The sequence below is a fragment of the Drosophila serrata genome, unplaced genomic scaffold (genome assembly GCF_035046125.1).
Source record: "Drosophila serrata isolate PLE 108 unplaced genomic scaffold, ASM3504612v1 contig_382, whole genome shotgun sequence".
NCBI lineage: Eukaryota > Metazoa > Arthropoda > Insecta > Diptera > Drosophilidae > Drosophila > Drosophila serrata.
Window position 1 is genome coordinate 2461480 of NW_028257280.1, and position 20995 is coordinate 2482474.

At 43.8% G+C, this 20995-nt stretch overlaps 1 protein-coding gene across 3 annotated transcripts in view; it reads left to right on the forward strand.

The window, feature by feature from the left end:
• The window catches only part of beat-VI (Immunoglobulin domain-containing protein beaten path VI), a 62821-nt gene that overhangs the window by 28117 nt on the left and 13709 nt on the right, over positions 1–20995 (forward strand). For 2 of the 3 annotated variants that reach the window (XM_086840317.1, XM_086840318.1), the window contains exon 3: positions 19624–19792. In XM_086840317.1, coding sequence (XP_086696443.1) covers positions 19651–19792 — 142 coding nt within the window. In that variant the 5' untranslated portion in view covers positions 19624–19650. Of the gene's footprint in view, positions 1–19083; positions 19252–19623; positions 19793–20995 lie in introns of those variants that run through there. The other variant, XM_020955760.2, reaches the window with a different exon arrangement.

The window sequence follows — 20995 nt, forward strand, 5'->3', positions numbered from 1 at the left end:
ATAATACCTTTTCCACATAAAAAAAAATTGTAGATATTTTTTAGCTTAAAAGTTTACTTATATTTAATTTCCTAGAAAAACAATCTACATTTTATTAACTCTACCTAAAAGAGACCCATTTCAAAGCGTTTTTTCCTAGTGCATGCCACATGTGGGCCAGCATTGAGGCTAGTAAATATTGTCTCATTTGGTATGCTGTGTGCCGTGGCCAAAATCAATAAATCAAAGCCCGCCCGGCTAGCGCAGGAGCGCAGGAGGATGTGGCTCAACCGAGAATGAGGACTGGCCGGGGGGTGGCAAGTTCCCGGGTCTTGAATGCGACGTCACGAATGTCGCACTCTGGCGCGTGCCTTGGCCCCAGCTGGAGCTGCCAAACATATTTGCGTGCGACAATGCAAACAATGCTGCTGCCACGACCACGAACACGCCCACTCCTGCGTGACCCCTACCTCCCTCCCTTCCAGACGCTTTCAAGGCCGCCTGGTTACGCTGCCCGCTAGCCCGTAATCCCGTTAGTTCGCCCGCATTGATAGCGCCTGTCTAATGTTTACAGCAGCTTCCCCATGCCCAAAGGTCCTGACCTGGCAACAGGTTGACCCAACCACCCCCCGCAGGCATGCAATGCAAACTTTAACATTGTGCAGCCCCTAGCCCTTTGCCAATACTATATGTAGCTATGGCTATAGTATATACATATACGGGGGAACTCTGCACGTCAGCTGGGAACTGAGAACTGGGAACTGTGCGGCCACAAAGGCAAATACGCTTGGCTAAAACTTGAAGCGGCTCAAAAGTTTCACGTTTTAAAGGCTTAACTCCCTTTCCGGATCAGCCCCCTTTGCAGGGCCCGCCCCTGGAGAGCGGCTGTGCTGATTTTTTATGCGCCGCTCTGTGGGTTTAAAAAGCAATTCCGCAACTGTTTTTGCAATGCCGCACACAGAACTCGGCACAGAGCACACACACAGCACACAGCACAGCTCACAGCATACAGCATACATGTAGCCAGGAGCTTCACATTCGCATCCCAGCGGGCTGGCAACAAAGCCACCGAGCCACAGAGCCATCCCATAGCCATGGTCGTACCCATTTCCATTCCCATTCCCATTCCCGTTCGGATTCCCCAATTCCAGTCCCAACAATGCTGTCGTTATCGTCGTTTTCACTTCAATTAAAAGTTGGCAACTTTTCTTGCCATGTTTACCTAACTTGGCGAGAGCGTGGATCTGTGGGGAGGGGAACTGGGCTCCGATTGCCATTATGCAGATTCGTATGGCTGATTACCGAATTACAAACTGTAATGGCAGCAATTGTTTCGCTGGCATATGGCACGCCAATGGCAAGTAGGCCGCAAGTTGTCACCGCCAAGAAAGGAACGCGCACTAAATGCCCCGTCAAACGGGGTGGTGTCCTACAACAATGTCATGCAACAATTTGCAGCAGACACTCTGAGATACAAATACACACACACATCATCCATTACACACACAGACACACACACAAGCGCACCCACAGACCGACATAAGCGAGCACAAAGAAGGTCAGACCTTAAAGCACGTATCCGCCGTGTGGGCCGAACGACTTCCGTGCTGTTCACGCCCCAATGCGTCGGCCCCAGCCTTCCAGGCCGCTGATCCCGCTGCCAGGAATTTCCGCGAACGTTAATTGCGACAAGCCAGCGCTCACCGGGGCCAAAGGAGCCAAAGAAATGCCATCTGCCTGCACCTGGAAATGGCTGGAGAGACAGGTGCACGCAAGTGTATAACAACTTAGTTGAGGGACTTGCCGCACTCAAAGGAAATATTTAAAAAAAAGAAAAGAAATGGAAAAGAAAAAATAAGGACTCTGCACTTAGTCGCATGACATATGATATGAAATCTTCACGAGCTTTGGCAGTTGCTACTAATATTTTTCTTAGAAGTAATTAGATAGTAGAGGGTTGCGAACCCTTAGGGAACTTCTTGAACTACATGAAAATATATTTTTTATTTTAAATATTACTTAATTAGAAGACAAGCCTTTTCAAAATTTCTTCTTACTTTTCTTCAACTGAAACAATGTTTAAAACACCTTCGATTCTGCAATACCTTTGTACCATCTCAAGGCAGTCATTTCCCAAAGTTGCGGCAGACTCCGTATGTTACAATCGACGACATCCGAGGGAGAGTTAGGGGATCGCCATTTTATGGAGGTGTCATTTGGCATTTTCTTGCCGCCACTCGCATAGCTTCCTACCCGGCTTCCGTTCGGTATCATTAAAATTGATTCTGCGAAGAGGTGGATTTTGGTGGGAGGAAGGAGCAGAGTTGAAAGAAAAGCCAGAGAACCGATGGTAGTTGGCTTTTTCATTTGGCAAACACCAAGGAATTTGCTAAATTGCTTTTCAGGGTGCACACCTTGCCGGAGCATCGGCAGCTACTTGGTTGTGCGTTTGGTTTTGCAATTAGTTTTCCCTCGAAGCCACGGCAACAACGGCAAAAAGTTGCACTAAGTGAGAAAAGAGAGAGAGAAAGTAGTAACAAAAGACGGAGGGACGGGGCGGGGCCAACACACACGCAGGCCACATACTTTTTATTGTGGTCTATTGTCAAGTTATTGTTGCGACTTTGGCAACTGTAACAAAAGCGATTAAAACTGCCATAAAACCTGAGCCCATTAATAGCACAATAATATTATCAGCTTATGTTCAATGCCTCATGCAGGACGAGCGATCCCCGATTTCATCTCCGAACTAAACTTTGTCTCTTGTATTTTCATTAACATTTATTGGTTTTTTACTTAGACGTCAGGACATAATAACTTGGTCCGTGTCCCCGACACATCCTGACTGAGACTTTTCCCATTTGCTGCTGCAGGTCCTTCAGGCTCAGCATCGGCTGCCGACTCTGGTCCCGGCACACAATATTTCGCGGTCGTATCAGCGTCATCATAAAATAACGTTAATGACGGCAACAAGGTCGTAAAATCAAAATTTCTGCTATTTCCACGCTGAAACCGCTGCGGTTGGCAACAGCGAGCTGAGGGAGTAGCTGATGCCGGCAGCTTAGCAACATTGTTGATACGAGACCAGACCGAAGAGACCGAACCAAACCAGATGAAATGAGATGAGATGAGATGATGGCGATGGCGCTGAAGCTGAAGCTGGCGCTGGTGCTGGTACTGCTCCTGGCAGTGGGGAGACGGAAATGGAGACCGAGACGAGACGAGACCCGAGACCCGAGACTGCTGCCCTTGCAACCCAGGAGGCGCCAACATGGCCTGAATACAAGCCGCACAATCAAACGCACACACACTCACTCACACTCACTCACACTCACTCACACACAGTCAGGAACAGGAAGAGCCAAGCCAGGCCGCAATGTTACCCGGCTGTAACATGTGGCGTATGCGTAATACCACGGAAATTTAATTACTTTAAAGGCGCGTTAGGTGGGTCAGTGGATTGGAAGCACACAAATAAAGCCATCAAACTTGCGGCAAAGGGATAACAGCCACATGATTGCCGAGATAAAAGCCAAATAAGGAAAGTGTTCATGAGCAGATAAAGAAAATCACTAGCTTAATATGCTTTTAAAGTAATATTACATTTATAAACCAATTTCAAATTTTAATGCATATTTTTTTGAGTACTTTTAATTTTGTTTGATTCCCAGGCAGTTTAGGTTTAAAACACTAGATCACACTGGCTTGTTACTCTTCAGGCACTTAATGGAATTGTCAAAATAAATTCCACATTGTCTGGTCCTTGCCTCCTTCAGAGCCTTGTGCTAGGTATCCTCCTCCTTCTGCAGGCGACTGCAAATTGTATTTAATGCGCTGCCAGGGCAACCAGTTGAAAGGGTCTATATATTTTCTATGTGCCAGTGGAACGTGCAGCGCTTTAAATATTCATCGGACCGCAGGTCAGGGTAGTTCTCCGCAAAGTGAGAAATGATATTTGAAATTAATTTAAATCACCAAAAATGTGAGCCATCGAGAATGTGCAGTTTTTGATGGGATTCAGATTCGACGGGGATGGGTGGGAATCATTGGTAAATCGCTGCCAAGACCTTGGACAGCCATTGTCTGAGCCCGGTTTATGGCCAGGGTCGGAGGTTTATGGATGAGTGCGAGGGGGCCAGCGGCGTTCAGATTTTATCGTGGCGGCGTTAAAAGGTCGTAAATGTCTGCTGTCTGTGGCCTAAGTAAATCAGCATAAAACCTAACTAAATGAAGACAATCAAAGTGTGGCCACGCCCCGAATTGCATATATACATGTGTCTCATTTAGACATTGGGCCACTTGAATTGAGTCACAGCGGCAGATGGCAGGACTTGCTGCTTTTCATGGTTTTTGTGCGACGGCTCCTTGCACTCGAAATTATGCTGTGGCCAGGACTTTGCCTTTTGGCCTCATTCCTCTCTCAAAATATTTGCAGGCGAGGCAACAAAAAGTAGCCCAACAATATGGTAAACTATATAAAAATTTGCCCAGGCCAACAACAGCGGACAAAAGGTCGGGATAGCGACATCGTTATTGTCCTCATTGTCCTGGGCCTGGTCAAGTGGCCAGCAGCCGGGACGATGACGAGGACGATAGCTATAGAGATATAGCAGTAGCGGCAGTACGAGCAAAAGCAAAAGCAAAGCAGCAGAAGCAGCAACAAGGAAGATTTTACTGTCCTAATAAAAGACAAACAAAGGACCTTTGGGGCGGCACGGCACGGAGCTCTCTCGTATCGCCATTTCCATTATTTTATTTGCCTATAAACGGAGCCATATTTTCTGCAAGTGTATGAAGCACACTCACTCGCACACGGCCATTTGTTTATTTTCCTACACTAGACAATTTTAAGCAAAATAAGTAATTAAAAAAGTCATAAAGTGGTCGGCTCGGGCTTCTATCTCGGCCATATCCCAGGCTCCATAAAAATCAATGCCGACAGACTGGGGCCAGTCAGAGGGAGAAGAGGTCGTCGATTCACTTGACTTTAAACGATAAACATACTCGGACAACAAACAGCGAGGCAAACAACTTGTAAGCAATTAAGGCAACGTATTGACCTCTCGTCTCCTCTTCGGCCGTTTTGCGTATGCGAATGTCCGAAGGATGCCAGGACGAAAAGGGACGATGGGCGATGTCCGGACAAGCCGGCTGTCGCCAACCGTCTGCCGTTCATATCGATGTCGACACGACCATTTTTACCCTCATTCAGCAGTAATAAAATGGTACTTCTCGATCATCAGCTCCTGGAAATCGATATTAAAACGGGAATAATTTGATTAAATTAAAGATAATTATATTATGGAGGCATAATTTGGAGATATAATTTCCTGAAACTTGATACTTAATCACTATTAAGTAAGTAAGGTTCAAGGTTTATATCTCCTGAATTTCCTTTTTCAATTTTAGCTAAAATCAACTTTATTGACAATTTTAATTATTTCATGTTATTTTTAGACCTTGCCCATCAATGTTAGCATTGCAAACTTTTTATTTGTACTTCGTGTAAAGGGTATTTTCTATTTGATTTTAGTTATATTTCAATAGATTTCTGTTTTTCTGCTAAATATTAACTGACCAACTTGTTTTGACTGCCATTTGTGGCACTCATTCCACGCAGATGATCTGCCGTGGGGTTTTATTTTTGAATTTTGTGGCTAGTTTGCCGGCGCCACTGGCCAATTAAGAAATAAATTGTTTTGTCTTTGCTTTGTGCAGCGTATTTATTTAAATGGAATTTTTGCGTATTTTGATTTATTTAAAATACATTCTGTGCATTTCAATGTACACGAGTATGTACGTATGTGTGTAGTGTATAAATTTCGGTCAATGCGCTGCACAAAGTAAAGCGATTTTATTTCGCATAAAAAGTGTTTATGCGCTGGAAATTGAGGTCGTCAGCGTTTTGGAGTACATGTGAGGAGAGAGTGCATGTGTCTGTGTCTGTGTCTGGGAGGATATCAGTGTATGGGTTGGTGTGCGAGTGTGTGTGTGAGTGTGTGTGTGGCAAGTTTTGGCTCACGGCTGAAGTGCCTCTACCCACATTTTTCTGCTACCATTCACTATACATGGCTTCTACACTCGAATAACATGAATTCCTAAGAAGTACAAAAATTATTAAAATTTTATATATTTATCAATTGCTTCCATTTAAGTTTGAAACTTAATAACCGCACTTTGATTACTAAGGTTCATAAGATTATAATCTGGGAAAAATTGGTTTAATTAGTAAGTTTATTTAGGAAGAGTGTATCCTTCTATTCAGGTTTGAAAACTGAATTGAAAATTTCTCTTTATTTTTTATGCACTATCATTTAAAAGGAAATAATTTTTTAGGGATATGACCTTATCGCCATTATAGACATTATCTTCTTTATATATTTTTTTCTTAAGTGTACTATGTCCTGCTAAATGTTTGGCGACATGCTGGCAAAAAATGAATTTCTCCGCCTGTTTGCCACTGTTTGTGTGTGTGTCTTGTTGTTGCCGCTTTCGCAGCTTTTACTGCTGCCATTGTTACCGTGAAGTTGAGCTGTGTTAATGAAATGCGTTTCGGTTTTTCTTTATTTTCTTATTTTTTTTAGCTGCTACAAAGCGCAACTTGCAAGTTGCGGAGGCCGAGCGAAAACTTTTGCGACTGCCTCTCGAAAGGAAAAAAAAACCCTTTTTGGCCGCCCCACGCCCCCTATTCGCAACTGTAATTAAATGCAGCGCATAACTGCTCCGAGCTGCAACAGCATTTATATACAAGAGCACTACCACACACACACATCCAGGCGACTTTCGCGCATTTAAAGTATTTTCAGTACGCTTTTTTTATGTATTTTTGTTTTTCTAGCATTTTGACCTAAAATTTTCGCTGTCGCCATCGTAGTCGTCGTCGCAGTTGCTGTTACCGCACTAATGTCAAGTATGCTGGCGGCGGAATTTTCCATTTCCATATGCGGCAATTATGTGGCCCTTTTCCGCAAGGCAGAGCGGGTGTGTGTGCGAGTGTGTGTGTGTGTCTGGGCCACAGTAACAATAATTGCGGGTAATCAAGTAATGCTCATTTGGAAGGCACAACAAAGTGTATCGCGGCGATAAAGACATCTCGTGCCACCACCACCAGTGTCGCGTCAAATGTGACATGTTAATTCCAGGCCAGCTAGCAGCCAAGTTAGCACCACTCAGCCTCTGATTTCCTCTGAGCTGATTGAAGTGCTACGATAAGAGAGAGAGGAAGATTTTCCCTGGAAAACTCCTTGGGTGCCTACATATGCGTAAGAGGTGCGACACTCGAGCAACGCTTCAGTACGCTACGCACACGTATACGCCCCGTGTGTTTTAGCGATTCTGAAAAATTGCGGCTTTACTGCACTCGACTGTGGGGGCTAAGCAAACACACACACCGAAAGCGGAAAAAACAAGCTGGGACCAAACAGCAAAAAATGTTAGACAAACAAGAGCCCAGTCAGATGTGAAATGAAACAAATTCTGGGGTCCTTCGGGTGCTGGGGGAATTGCAAAAAAAAAGAAAGAAATTATTTGCACAGATACCAGTTCAAAAATGTTTAATTTATTGCTGTAGAGCAAAACGAATTTCAAAAAGCTCAATAGAAATTCGATTTGTTTCTTTTTATCCTGAAATGCCTGTAGCTTTTGGGAATAATTGAGAGAATATATACTTTTAATTTTGTTACTAACACATATTTTGTATTATTTTGATGCTAAATAACAATATTTAAGCCAAAGAAATATCCCATTTAGTCAAAAGCTTGTAACGAAGTGAAGAAGTCATTTCCGACCCTATAAACCGTATATATTTTTGATCAGCATCAATTGGGGAATTTTTCTAGGCATGTAAAAAAGAAAAACAAATTTTGTCAATTTTTTCAAATTTTTATAGGGGGTTGAAAAATCATCTTGAAAAATTGATAAAAATTTGAATTTTTTAAATGGTAATTTTAGTAGGCAGATTTGTTAACCTTATAAAAACTGGCATTGAACAGCTTTCCGAATTAAAATTTGCGCTTTTTTGGCTAAGTTTTGAGTATTTAAAACTTCGATTTGTCGATAAAAATTTTATAAAAAAATATTAATTTAAAGAATGCGTTTATTTTAAGCTCGGTTGAGATCGACTTACAATTTGATTCTGAAAGGGTATAACAACTTTGGAGGTTATTTTCTTTTCCTTTCAGTATTGAATTTAAAAACAAATTTTAAATAACTAATAGCTATACACTTTTTATGTGAAAGATAAGTTCAAACCTTCCTAGAAATTCATCAATTTATAGCTGCAAAAAGTATACATGTTACAACACTAACAATGACCGAGTATAAATATTCAGTTTTAAATTTAACTTCCATTTAAATCACTTTACGAATAGTCTGTCTAGAATTCGCAAGGAATTCTGAAAGAAAAATAAATATAAACAAAAAGAGAAAACAAAAAACTGTGTAAGACAGGGAATTTCCTCGTTTATCTTCAGTGGCCCATCAATATGCGGCAACTTTTTAGGCCGCCCTCCATATTCTGGCCTTTATTTTAATTTATTTGCCATTCTGACGCACACCCTCGCACAGATAAACACGCATATACCCAGTGCTTTGGCAAAAGGCTAAGGGAGTTGGCTTTTTCTCAAAATATAAAAAAAGAGAATATAACAAACTTTTGCTTTGCTTTGTGCAAAGGGCTAAGAACAGAGAGGCAGCAACAACAGTTTAGTGAGTGTGCCAGTCGAGTGTGCGTTTGTGGGTGTGTGTGTGCCAAGCAGCAGGCTGTCAAAAAGTTACTTATTTTCTTTTAAAAACTTGTACGAGTCTTTTTGCGCTCCTCGTTTCGCCGGCTTGGCTTGGCTTTCGACCTCACCCTCGATCCCAGCTCTCAGCTCCCTGTTCCCTGTTTCCTCGTCCTGATTGCTCTGCCCTGTGCGATGTTTACACAGCTTTTGCTTTTGATAAGGTTAATCAAAAGTTTTTTAATCCATTCTGCATACAGGCAAACATAGACCGACACATACCCATCCACATCCTTGCATACACACACACAGAGACCCGCTCTCGCTGAGAGAGATCATCAGTATCAGATTCGTGTGTCCTCATTATGCATTAGTGCCTGGCAAAAGGAGAAGGTCTCCCCGTTACGGATCCGAGTTCGGGCCACTTTGAGCCCGCCCGCGGCTCATTCGAACTTTGACGCTGCAAAGTGAATTCCATGAATGCCAAATTATATGTATTTGTTTTCCTCGAGTTCCCGCAGGCCGCACTAACCAAGCGGAGCGCTGAAAACTCCTCGCTGCCTGTTTAAAAATCGCATAATTTATGTGCCAAAGTTCAGCGAAATCACTTTGGACAGCGTCGGGTAGCAAAAAACTTTGCAATTAAGCTCGAAGAGAGAGCGAGAGACATTTGGCAAACGGCAAAGTGAATTGAACCGCTCGCTGGTGTTCAAGGAGCTTCACAGCTCCAGGGTCCCCCTCCTTCTCCAGTGTCAAACCCACTCCAGTCCACCTGTTCAGGTGGAAGGTTGCAGCACAGGCAGCTGCAACTTTTGCGATAACTTTAAATCATCTAATTATGAGTAGCAGCCATCGGACCTGGCGGGGTCCAATGGGGGGAATCTAGAGGGGGGGTTACTGCCAGTGGCAGCATTTAATTTCCGCTGTCTCAGCTCAGCCTGCTTACCTCCGGACCTCCACCGAACCGCCGGATTCAGCCCGGAACACTGAGGGCCCCCGGAACCTCCGGAACTCCCGACATAACTGACACTTTACTTCATTTCTGCTGACTGGAATTAATGGCTTTTGTTGGCATAGTTTTAACGCTTGAACTTCGGTTGCCGTGCTGTGTGTATAAAATTTATGTTCGAATTTATTGCAAAGTTTATTAGACAATTCCTTTTTTGCAAAGTAATTTTCGCACAAGAAGCCAAAAGGAGAATGTTTTCTCTTTTTTTTTTTTTTTTTTTTTTTGTGTGAAATTTATGAGCTTCATAAATGACCGAAGCATAAAGCGACCAGTATAGTCCGCTCCCTGGTCAAGTTGCCTGGGCCAACGCTGCGTATGAGCAACGTGCCAATTGCCATGATTTCTGAAACGGTGCTAAGGATATATATGTATATATATTTAAGTGTGTCTGTGGGAAATGGGGAGGGGCTAAAAGGATCAGAGTGAGAGAGAGGGAGAGAGTGAGGTCGGTAACAGCTCTTCACATTACGAAATGATGTCGGCTGAATGCAAAAATGCCATAAATATGAATGAGCTGCCGTGCAGAAAGAAGCCTTACCGCATCTCCAATTCCTCGACCCCCTTTTGCAACTTGCCATTGCCCAACTGATGTACTTTATTTGTTACAACATATTTAACTGTAGTTTTCCGCCCGCTCTCCTCCAGTCCACCTGCTCCTCCTACACTTTTCCACTCCACTCCTGTCCCTGTGCCTGTGCCTGTGCCTGTGGGCAGGCTTTTAGTTTCAGCTCTCTGCTTCTGATTTATGGCGGCGGAGGCAAAACATTTCAAAAGCCACCGTCAGAAACTGTGTCAGAGAGTGTGTGTGTGTGGGGCGAGCAGAAGTTTCCTCATAACTTGGCCCCGGCTGTCCATCCGCCTGCCACTTGTTGTGTCTCATCAAAAATGTATTAACGAGCTTGCATAGCAGAAGATTTTTATCTGTCGGCGTTGATTTCATTTTGAGCTTAGTCCTCGCCCATCCTGCCCGGGGTCTGACTTAGATTCGTATCGCTGCCGTTTTCAACACGTGCATGCAAAGTTGTTTGCGGCAGCTGCGACTCCATCTCCTGCCGACGCTTCTCCAGGCGCCAGTTTTCCTTCGCTTTCCTCGGTCGCTTTCCGGCTTTTCCGAAACTTTTAATGGCGCATTATTTCATGCTATAAATTATGACTAAGGCCGTCCGCGTATTAACCGACGGCAGATAAAAACTGTTAACATTTAACAAAGTCAAGTGGCGCCAATGACAAAGCTCTTTGACATTTGCGCTGATGAACCAACAACTCAGGACCAAGGAGCGAGAAGCAGCCCCTAAATGACATCCGAAAAGGTGCATTTCGGACTCTCGGCCCCTTTTCATTTGGCGCTTAAGCAACCGGAAACGGCAAAGAACTGGACGAAAAGTTTCCCTTTTCCCAGCCTTGACGCGATCTTGGGCAAAAGTTATTCCTGTAACAGCAAAAACAAAGCCAAAACAGGAACATTGTGAGCACAAGTTTCAAATGCCACTTTATCTTGTGGCTACTGGAACTCGAAGTTGCTGCTGCTGCTACGCCTAGAAGCGGGAAACACTTTATTTTCCGTGTGGCTGTGGCTGTTGCTGTGGCATGTCTCAGAATTTATGTGGCTGCGGCGGATTTTTGAGCAAAATAAGCAACTACTACCCCAACTTCCCCCTTTGCAGACAAAAAAGTTATGAGTTTTGTGTCATAAAATGCCACCGAAATGGCGGATGCGATTCCACCTGCATGGCCATTGCTTAAACGAGTATTTGTGTGCGCGCGATGTTTATGCAGAAGCTCATTTCACGCTTCCGCTTCCGCTTTCTATTATGTAAGACAGCAGCACCAGCAGCAGCGACTATGGCGATGGCGATGGAGAAAAAACAAAATCATAAATTTGTAATAAAATAAATATTCCTTTATCCTCGTGTAGTCTTCGCCCACAGTACACACACATAACTTCGGCTTAAGCTTGCCCTCCGGAAGAAGAAGGTTAAAGCTGAGAGGGAAAAAAAGAAAGAAAAACAACAATGTTTTCGCACAAACTTTGTTAACTTTGGCTTTGGCAAAAAATTAGCTCAAATTAAATTAAAAGCGGGCTAATGAACGCGTAGATTTTCGGCTTGCTAATCAAATTAAATGCAGTCAGTCCTTGATGAGGAAGAGAGAGAAAGAGCCGAAAGAATAAGCGAGAACTGGGTAAAAATGAAAAAAGGATGAGAGCTCTGCATGTCACACTGGCAACAGCAGCAACAAGGACCAGCATTAACCCCAAAACGACCGACGGCGACGGGGTCTCAATCTCATCCAAAGGCAGCCCCGGCTTGTCAGGATGCCACGCATCGTGTCGCCTACAATGTGGCAACATAAAACTATTACCACGACGACATGAACACAACTCCTAATTACCCAGGGATTTGCATTTGTCTTGCGACGTGCACACATAAAGGCATTTCAAGAAAAAATTTGGCTTTCTTAAGCTGAATTTACATAAAAAATAAATAAAGTATCTATTAACAATTCATCAGTTCTCTGTTAATTAAAATGTAGTAGCATCAGTTATTCGATAAACAAATTTATCTTGAAGTTTTTAAGTGACTCTAGTCTTGATTATTTGATATTTCCTTTAGTTTTTTCTCAGTGTATAGTGAAGAGATATGTGTGTGAGTGTGTGCCATGTCGAGGCCGTGGGTGTCATAAACGAATCTTATCTGGCTCGCCTTTTTCTGGGCTGCCACGCCCAGCTCAGCTCTCGCCTGTCTCCGGCATGCACTCTCTATCGCTCTCAATCTCTCCTCTCTCTCTCCTTCCGTTCTGCTCTTTAATTTTACGGCTTGTAGCGGAAACGCAGCCGCCATTTTCTTTTCACTTCATTGCCATCGCCATGCCGTTGTTGCTTTCGTCACCATCAGGCAACAACCCCTTGCCAAGGCTCAGCCCACTCTCACTATTTTAGCCCGAAAGTCATTAGCTTGTCTCGTTTATCTTTTAATGAGTGTAAAATAAAAACAACATGGTAGCGCCGCGGCTGCTTAACAGCTTACCAAAGTGGCGCAACCAAAAAATTTCAAGACGAACGCAAATTATCGGGCTGTTAAGACTGCACACCCGACTTCCCATGGTTCCCACGTTCTTATCGTTCTTATCGCAATCTGAAGTCAGAGGCCAAAAAGGCGAGGGTAATCTAAAAGAGGCCTAGTAATAGGCAAATGTTCGTCATTAACCCGATATCCGGAACAAGCTAGAAGCTTAGGAAAAAATACATTGAGAGTGGGAGACAAGGATGTTACATTTAAGTATGTTAAAATCATTAGCTTTACAGTAAGGTGAAATTAAAGGGATAAGTATAAGATCTTCTAGAATGCTTTTTATTGATATTTATTTTAATAATAAATATCTTAGGTTTCAAAAGAAACAATTATTTTACGTTATTTTTCCTGTTCACCTTGCAAAGTTAATAAGGGTGTAGTATACATAGTTTTCTTCAACCTATAAGCACCATTATTTCACTCCCTTTCCACTCCTTCTTTCTTTAAGAGAATTTTCTTCTTCACCAGCTTTCTTGTTCCTTTGGCTCTCTGTCTTTAAGAACACACAGCTCCCGCTGGTTTACTATCGTCGCCTTGGACGCTGCTCCTAATCTTCAGTTTCTACTTAACATTAAGCTTGCCTTTAACCAACACTTCCTCGCAAATCAAGGATACGCACTGGGGGCCGGCGACTGGCCGGCAAACGTTTCCGTCCCTCCCTGATGGTGGAGTTGTCGTAAGTCCAACCCCCAGAGCATAGTTCCCATCTCACAGCGCTGCTCCCAGACCGCCTCTTCCTGTTTATTCTTAGCCTGCCACTTAATCCAGCCACTTCATCCGCTTCCCGCGCATCCTCTTCGCTGTATAAACAGCCACGCCCATCCCTGATTCGCCACCAGCGTGTGTTTGCGTGCTCACCGGGACTACGGGCTGTGGAATATGGAATCCGGATCCGGGATCCGGGTCCCCGGACTATGGATCGCATTTTTTTCTGTAGTGTTGCTCCGGGATTCCTTTTTTGTCGCTTGCCTCCGTTGTTGCTGTTGGCCCTTAATTAAATATTAAATGCGCCTAATTGCGCATTTCATAACTCAGGCAACGGCAGGTAATTAATTATTTACGTTCAACTAAATTGAGCAGCACCAGGCACACGCCGACTCACGCACAAACTTTCGGTGCCGCAGGCCACGGAGGCAATATATGTATATACCCAAAACATATGGTGAAAAAATCGAGCTTAACCGGGGCAGCATGTAAATTAATATGTCTACGGCAGGCAAAGTGAGAATCATTTGCGGCTCAATCCGGGCGCACCTTAAAGAATAAGAAGGCAAACAGTTCAAGACATGCGTGACTTTGATGTTGAAACCTAAACCGAATGGCCCCAGGGTCCATTTAAATATGCAAAGTCGGGGAGAGAACCGAATACGGCGCATAAGATGATGTAGCAACTGGCTTGATTAGCCCCAACACTCACCCTGAAACAATCCAAAAAGCATCGAAATTAAAACCGAGAAATCACAGAGCTGCCGTCCATTGTTCGGCCACAATTTGCACAACTTTTGGCAGCCAGTGGTTAGGAAACTTTCACAAACACACACAGCCCAGATAGGGCTGGGCTAGAACTTGCTGCAGAAACTATTTTCATAAATAGCGACGGCCAGCGCCAAAATGCAAACACACAGTTTCAGTCGCCCGGCGACGTCTGGTCGTCCTGTGACCACGTCCTTGGTCCTCCGTCCTCCGTCCTTCGAATCAAGGGAGCCTGAGCTCTCGGCGTTGGCATTGCCCTAGCCATCGCCGCCTTCTGGCCAACTCCTGACAGCCGCCGGACAGCCAGCGTGAATCCTTTAAGTTTCTTTTGTTCGGAATGTACTAATGCCGGTTTTTCACTGTGTGATTTATCGGTTTCGAGGTTCACAGTTCGAGTTTCAAATGCATTTTCCATGTTACCCGGGTCCGCTGTCAGGGCTACAGGGCTACAACTACAACCAACTTAAAATAGCTTTGGTTACCTCTCATTTCACTTCCCACCCACGCAAACTATTTGGCTTCCACACTGTCAACTCATCTCAACCTTTACTTTTTTGCCTGCAATAATAACTGAGTGATAAAGTTTCGGTGTGAGAATGGGCAGGAGCAAATTGGATACAACCCGAACTTTTCTGGCTTGAACATTCTATAACTGAAACATAATTGAGTGGCAATAGCTTTTAACGGAAAAGAGTTAACAGAGTTTGTGAAAGAAGATTTGTTAGCTTTTATATCTTCCAATAGGTATGATTATTTCATTCGATTCGAATGAAATCCTAGCGCTATCCAGGTAATACGCACCACCTATTCCCCTCTTGACATATTTAATTGCACATTTACCATCAAAGATCTAATCAAATTCTGATTGCCATCTTCCAGTTGGCCGGATCGAAATTGAAGGTATAATCGCACACGCTGTCAAAGGGAGATGTAGCGGCTAATTAAGCCTCTGAGGTGGCCCAGGTCACAGTGACAAGCCGCAATCGGCGTTTTGATTAAATATTGACCCGAAACGGTCTGTGAATATATGTATTGATGACCACGTCTTTGGCAGCTATCACAGGTGCCTCCAAACAATTACGGCTAAATTCATTAGTGAGTCATGCATAATTAAGGGGAGCCAGCGTGACACCTTCGTGGCGAGAGCACCTTGTGCCCGGGGACGGACGGCGAGCATGCATAAGTGGCAAGTGATTGGTGTGGGTTACCAGGATGCCAGAAGTTGAGCAGCGATGGCAATGGCGATGGCATAAAAAAGAAATCAATGTCCTTGCAGGAAGTGCCTTGGCAATTTGCAATCCTTTGTGCCATTACACAAAGCTTCCGCTGTCTGGTCGTGCTCCAGGTCTTGGGTTGGGTTCCGCTCCTAGTTGGGTCGTGCGCCTGCAGCCACACGCCGCTGCAATCAAAGCACAGCCTGAGTGCTTCAGACCAGCAGGAGCAGGAGCAGGAACAGTAGCAAGGGCAGTAGCAGGAGCATTAATCCTTCATTGGCAATCAGGAACCTGTGATGAACTCTCTCTGCCCCGAAACGGAAGTTGTAAAAACGCCAACGCCGCACAAAGCAAACATGGGGGAATTTTCGGTGCCTAGCTCTTGGGCGGATGCCTGGCGGCAGCTCCACAAGGAGGTGGGAGATTGGGGCTAACCAGTGGCACGGAACCGATTATAGTATTCCGTATTTGGATTCGGATTCAGATTCAGATCCGCCTTGGGGGCATTCGTCAAACGACGCAGCAAGCGAAGCAATTGTTTCGCCAAGTTCCTTTGTTCATTATGTGTACTCTCTGCTCCTTTCAGTTCTTTTATTTTCGCTTCGCTACGTTTGTCCTTGGTCCTTGGTCCTTGGCTCAGAATGGGGCTGCGGGCTGGGTGGTGGCATAAACACTGATTGATTGATTAGAGGCTTGAGCCGGAGTCTGAAAGAAGCGCACTAAACCTAATGAGCAGCCCTCGAGCAAGTGTCGCATCAATCAAGGACGCATTTAATGCGTTATAAGTGTGTGCGTATGATAGCAGCGATTTCTCATGATTTGCGATTATTGTTTAGGTGTGTCTGTGTGGGCTCTTACCACTCCGTCTGACAGCCGGCGATTAGCAAAGTGGATCACCGAAATGAATGAGTCCTTACCCAGCTACAGTTGACTGAATCCTTTAAGAGCACTTGGCCGGCCTTAAAGCCAGGCCTAGTTGCCAGTAACTGTTGTTGCAACAAAGCCCCTTCCTTCAGGTGAAACTGTCGACGTGGCCAGTTCAAGTGTCGGCGATTGGAATCAGGAAGAGCACTGGTATCGTTGCTAGCTGACATCTAGCAGAGTTTACCTGGTCCTGCTGGCTCAGCATTGTTGTCCTGTCATGGCTTCCGCATTAGATACCGGTCAATCCCCCCACAACAGGATTCGACTCGACTCCTATAACGATACTTATTTGGACACTTAAAAGAACGAGTCTTAACTTGGCATGAAGTTCTTCATATGAGAGCTTAAACAAGTGACAACTCTCTACAAGATACAAGTGGCCTAAAGTGGGAGTTTGTTTTGTTTCTTTATTCGAGTTGAGTTCACTTATGGTCAGGCAACCTACATAATTATAAAAATAAAGATAGTATTTGAGAAATATTGGTTTTGTTAACCTTTGTACCTATTAATTATTTCTACAAGTGTACCTGCCCTAACAGATATGCCACTCTTTCGCATTCGACGTTCTATTTCATGTCATTTCAGAAAATCATATCAATTGGCCTGGCCACTGGTTTCCCACAGTCAGCATGATGGCAATACAGATGGGTTTGCTGATGTGTCCTTCCCCCTCATCCCGATTTGGGTACTTAGCCCCTTTGCTGTATAACCCACTTTGTGACTGTCTGTTTGTCGGTGGGTTCCCCTTGGCAAAAGTGCTCATTATCAGCTGAAATGTTGTCAATTACGGATTTTCGTTTGCTTTGTTTTGATTTGACTTTCAATTGAATTTCTCGCTGGAATTTGAATATCCGGCATTGTCCTTTGTCCTTGGCAGCGTTGCTATCGTCACGAACGAAGCCTCCCCAAGAATCCGAATCCCCCTCCTGACCATCCCCAAGTCGAATCGCCACTCCAACGCTTCGTTTTTGCCATTAAGCCGGGGCTCTTTTCAAAGCTAGCTGCTTATGATGAGCTGGGTTCTTATTGGTAAACTGCAAACTTTGTACATAAAAAATTAATTTGATTATTTTCTCTCGCCCCCCCCTGAGCTTAGATTTGCGTTAATGACGCCATAATCAACTGTTTTATAGCACTTTAAAAAAGTTAATCCAGCACATATACATGCACTGGACATTTTATTAAGCTGAAGCTGTAACTTTTTTAATTACACCATTCTTCCTGACTGGGAGGAGATTCGTTGTTTGCTGCCACTCAAAGGCGAGAGCTGAGTCCAAATAATTTGTTAATTTATACGGTTTATTATAACGACCCCCGAGACTGGCATGGACACAGGAATATCATGCAGGATATCTATTTCACAATTCACCCGAATGCGGTCGGGGGAGGAATGACATCACTAAGCAGAGGAATTCAATTAAAATCATAATGAAATATTTGAAAATTTGTTTTTATCAAATTTCGTACGGACTACACATTTTGTGAATTCCAAATGCGAAAGCACAAAGACAATGACCAGGAACAAAGGGATTGAACGGGGCGATGTGGCAGGATATCACCCCTGCCGGGCAACCGCAAAATAATTTCCTTGGTGCCCCAAAACAGAAAGGCTATTACTCAGGGAGTGCCCGAGCTCCGGCTTCTAGGCCATATTCCTTCCATTCAAACAATAACACCGAACGAAACATTAAAGTTCAAAATGATGACCCGAACATAATCGACTTGCCTACAATAATATTTAAATTTAATTTAAATGCTCACATGAGGGCATTTAACAGAGTCGGCCTCGGTTTGGGTTTTGGTCTCGGTCTTGGGGTCCCAAAAACCCGCAAGCAAACAAATCGATGAGGATGTGTCTCAATCTGCCGGACAATTTGCAAAACGATATGCTCGAAATAGAAAGGTCGTTGGGCATGCAAAATGCAAAGGCAACAGTTCGCAGCTTTTAGTTCGCTTTGCTCTGGCTCTGTCGGTAACGTCCTTCGTCCTTCGTCCTGGGTTAATGCGTTTGTTGTTTTTGCTGCCGAGGGACAACGACAACGACAACGACGACGATGGCGATAACTTTGAGTCGCATGCTTAAAAGCACAAAATGATTGGAAGAGCACAGAGGACCCCGGTCCAGGCTAATGGCATTTTACGGCTCTGGTTTTGTGTGGGTATATTCCAGGGGCGGGATTGCCATTCCAAATTAGAAGCAGCCAAACCCATCCTGCGCACTCGACCTTAAGACGACGATGAACGTTCAGCTGGGTGCAGTAAATGACATATAAGCACCGGCCAGGCTTAAGTGCTTAGGGCGCCTTGAGTTAATGCGTTGATATGATGATATCATTATCAAAATGTCCTCTTCCCAGCTGTATCTCTATCTATTGCTGTAGATGTATCCATATCTCTATCTGTATCTGCAGTGTGTTCGCTTGTGAGACATTTGTAACTTTTGACCATTAGCTTCTGTTTTTGCGGCGAAATGGAAGCAAAACAATTGGTCTTGCTGATTTTGTGGTCTAATTGATACACGAAACAGACGTCTTGTCCCGTTGTCAGCCAAGTTACAAATGCAACCAGCAACTGACAATTGTTTTCAATGTTTTGGTCAGCAAACCTGACTCTCTCTCCCACTCTCTGGCTCAGACATCCAATCTATTTTAGATGTCAGGGACACAGAGGTCGTCCCCAACAGCCCCCGGCTGTCAATCAGTGGGTGCGGACGTTTCTGATGCATCTGTCTGGGCGAACGCTGCGTATGCTTAATTCTGTTTGGCACACAGGAGAGCCGGAGCCGGAGCAGGAGCCGGAGCAGGAGTCGGAGCTGGATACGTAGTCGAAGCCATAGCCTGTTGTGTCCTGTTTAGTTAAAGGTTTTTGTCTTTTTGTACTGCTGCAAATGCTGCAAAGTTTTTAAGCACGTCGAGCTGTTGAAACTTACGGACGCGTGTCATTGAAAGCCTTACAAAGTTGTCAAACGGCGGGAATGGGAGACACGGGATGTATAGACAGATCCTGAGACAAAGCACACACACACACACACACACAGAGGATAAATAGACTGAAGAGGGGCCGTGCCACAAAAAGGCAAGAGCAACATTTCAATTTGCTGCTCTGAAACTTTGACAAGTAGCCAGCCAGTTATCAATAAGAGCGAGAGCATCATCTCAAATATGATTATACGCTGCTTCAAACTTTTTCTCATGCACCATGCAACAACTCTCTTTCTCTCTCTCTCTTTGCAGCTTCGGCAGATATTGCGACTGGAGGACATGGCCAGCCAGAGGATCGGGCCAGGACGAGGAGATGGAGGAGGAGGTGGAGGTCGCAGGTCCTGCGGACCGGGAGCCTTGCATACAGCATTCAATATGCTGGCGTTGAGCTGGATTATAATCTCGGAGTTATTGCTCAGTGGTAAGTGTGCCAAAGAGCCATATATAAATGGCATATTGCTAGCTTCCGTTTCCCATTCTCCCGGCCAGAGGCTGTCATGTCGAACAAGCTGAATTTATTATGCCAACTGCGTGTGCCGTCGTGGTTTAAATTGATTATTTAATCTACCAAATAACTGTTTATATTAAGCCCACCACCCACCAGGCCAAAACCGAACCATTTCGACCAACTCGTCCGCCGAACGGCGGTGAAGTAGTCAATTTATTAAATACCCCGGGAATGTGTGCGAACAGCGCTTGCCTTTGATTAATATCGGTTTGTTCAATTAAAGTCGCCATAATTTGGCCAACCACATGCCAGTCAGTTCACTCGTTTCCGTTCGAGCCCGCAAATCGATGAAAACTTTTCGAATGACATGTCGACCACTCCACGGGCAGTTCATTTAACGAACTCGCCGCTCTTACTCTTCAGTTTCTAGTGTACATATTTATTCTTGATTTTTATGAGACAGGAATATAAGTGCAATCAATCGCATTAAATATGGAGTCAAAGCTCCGGATTGAGAATTAATAAAAAGGGTAGATCTCGGATTAATCTTTGGAAATAAATAAAGCTACTTGATCCTAAAGATTTACTATTAAACGAGATTATTGTATTTATTAATTTGTTTTAGTATGTTTATTTTTAATGGCTATGTTTATTTTTTTCACTGCAAATTCGAGCATGCTTTTATTATGTTAATATTTATGTTTGTACGAACATTTGTACATACCTCTCGGTGGCGGTGTACATTTATTTCCCTATCCCGTGTTGCAACAATAAAAAGCTCGGAAATAAAAGCGGGAAAATAAATTAAATGCACTGCAATCTCACGCGAACAAATGGCAAATACAGACGATTAAGAGAAAACTCTGCATTTAATAAAAAACATTTCTTAATAACGACACATTTGTAGAACAAAGAAGAGCTCTAGGAAAAACATAATTAATATTTAAGAGCTCTTAATATGTGTTAATTACCAAAAAATACAAAAAAGAAACAGCATGTCCTGAGAAAATTAACATTCTGATTGAATCTAAATGCGACTTTTTGTGACTAATGCCATTTTTAAGGGGATACATATAATAACATTCACGAACTTTTCATAAACAGAAAGAAATGGTAAAAGATATTATTAATTTGCGAAAACTCTCGCCTGTAAATAAGGTAATATGGTAAATATAA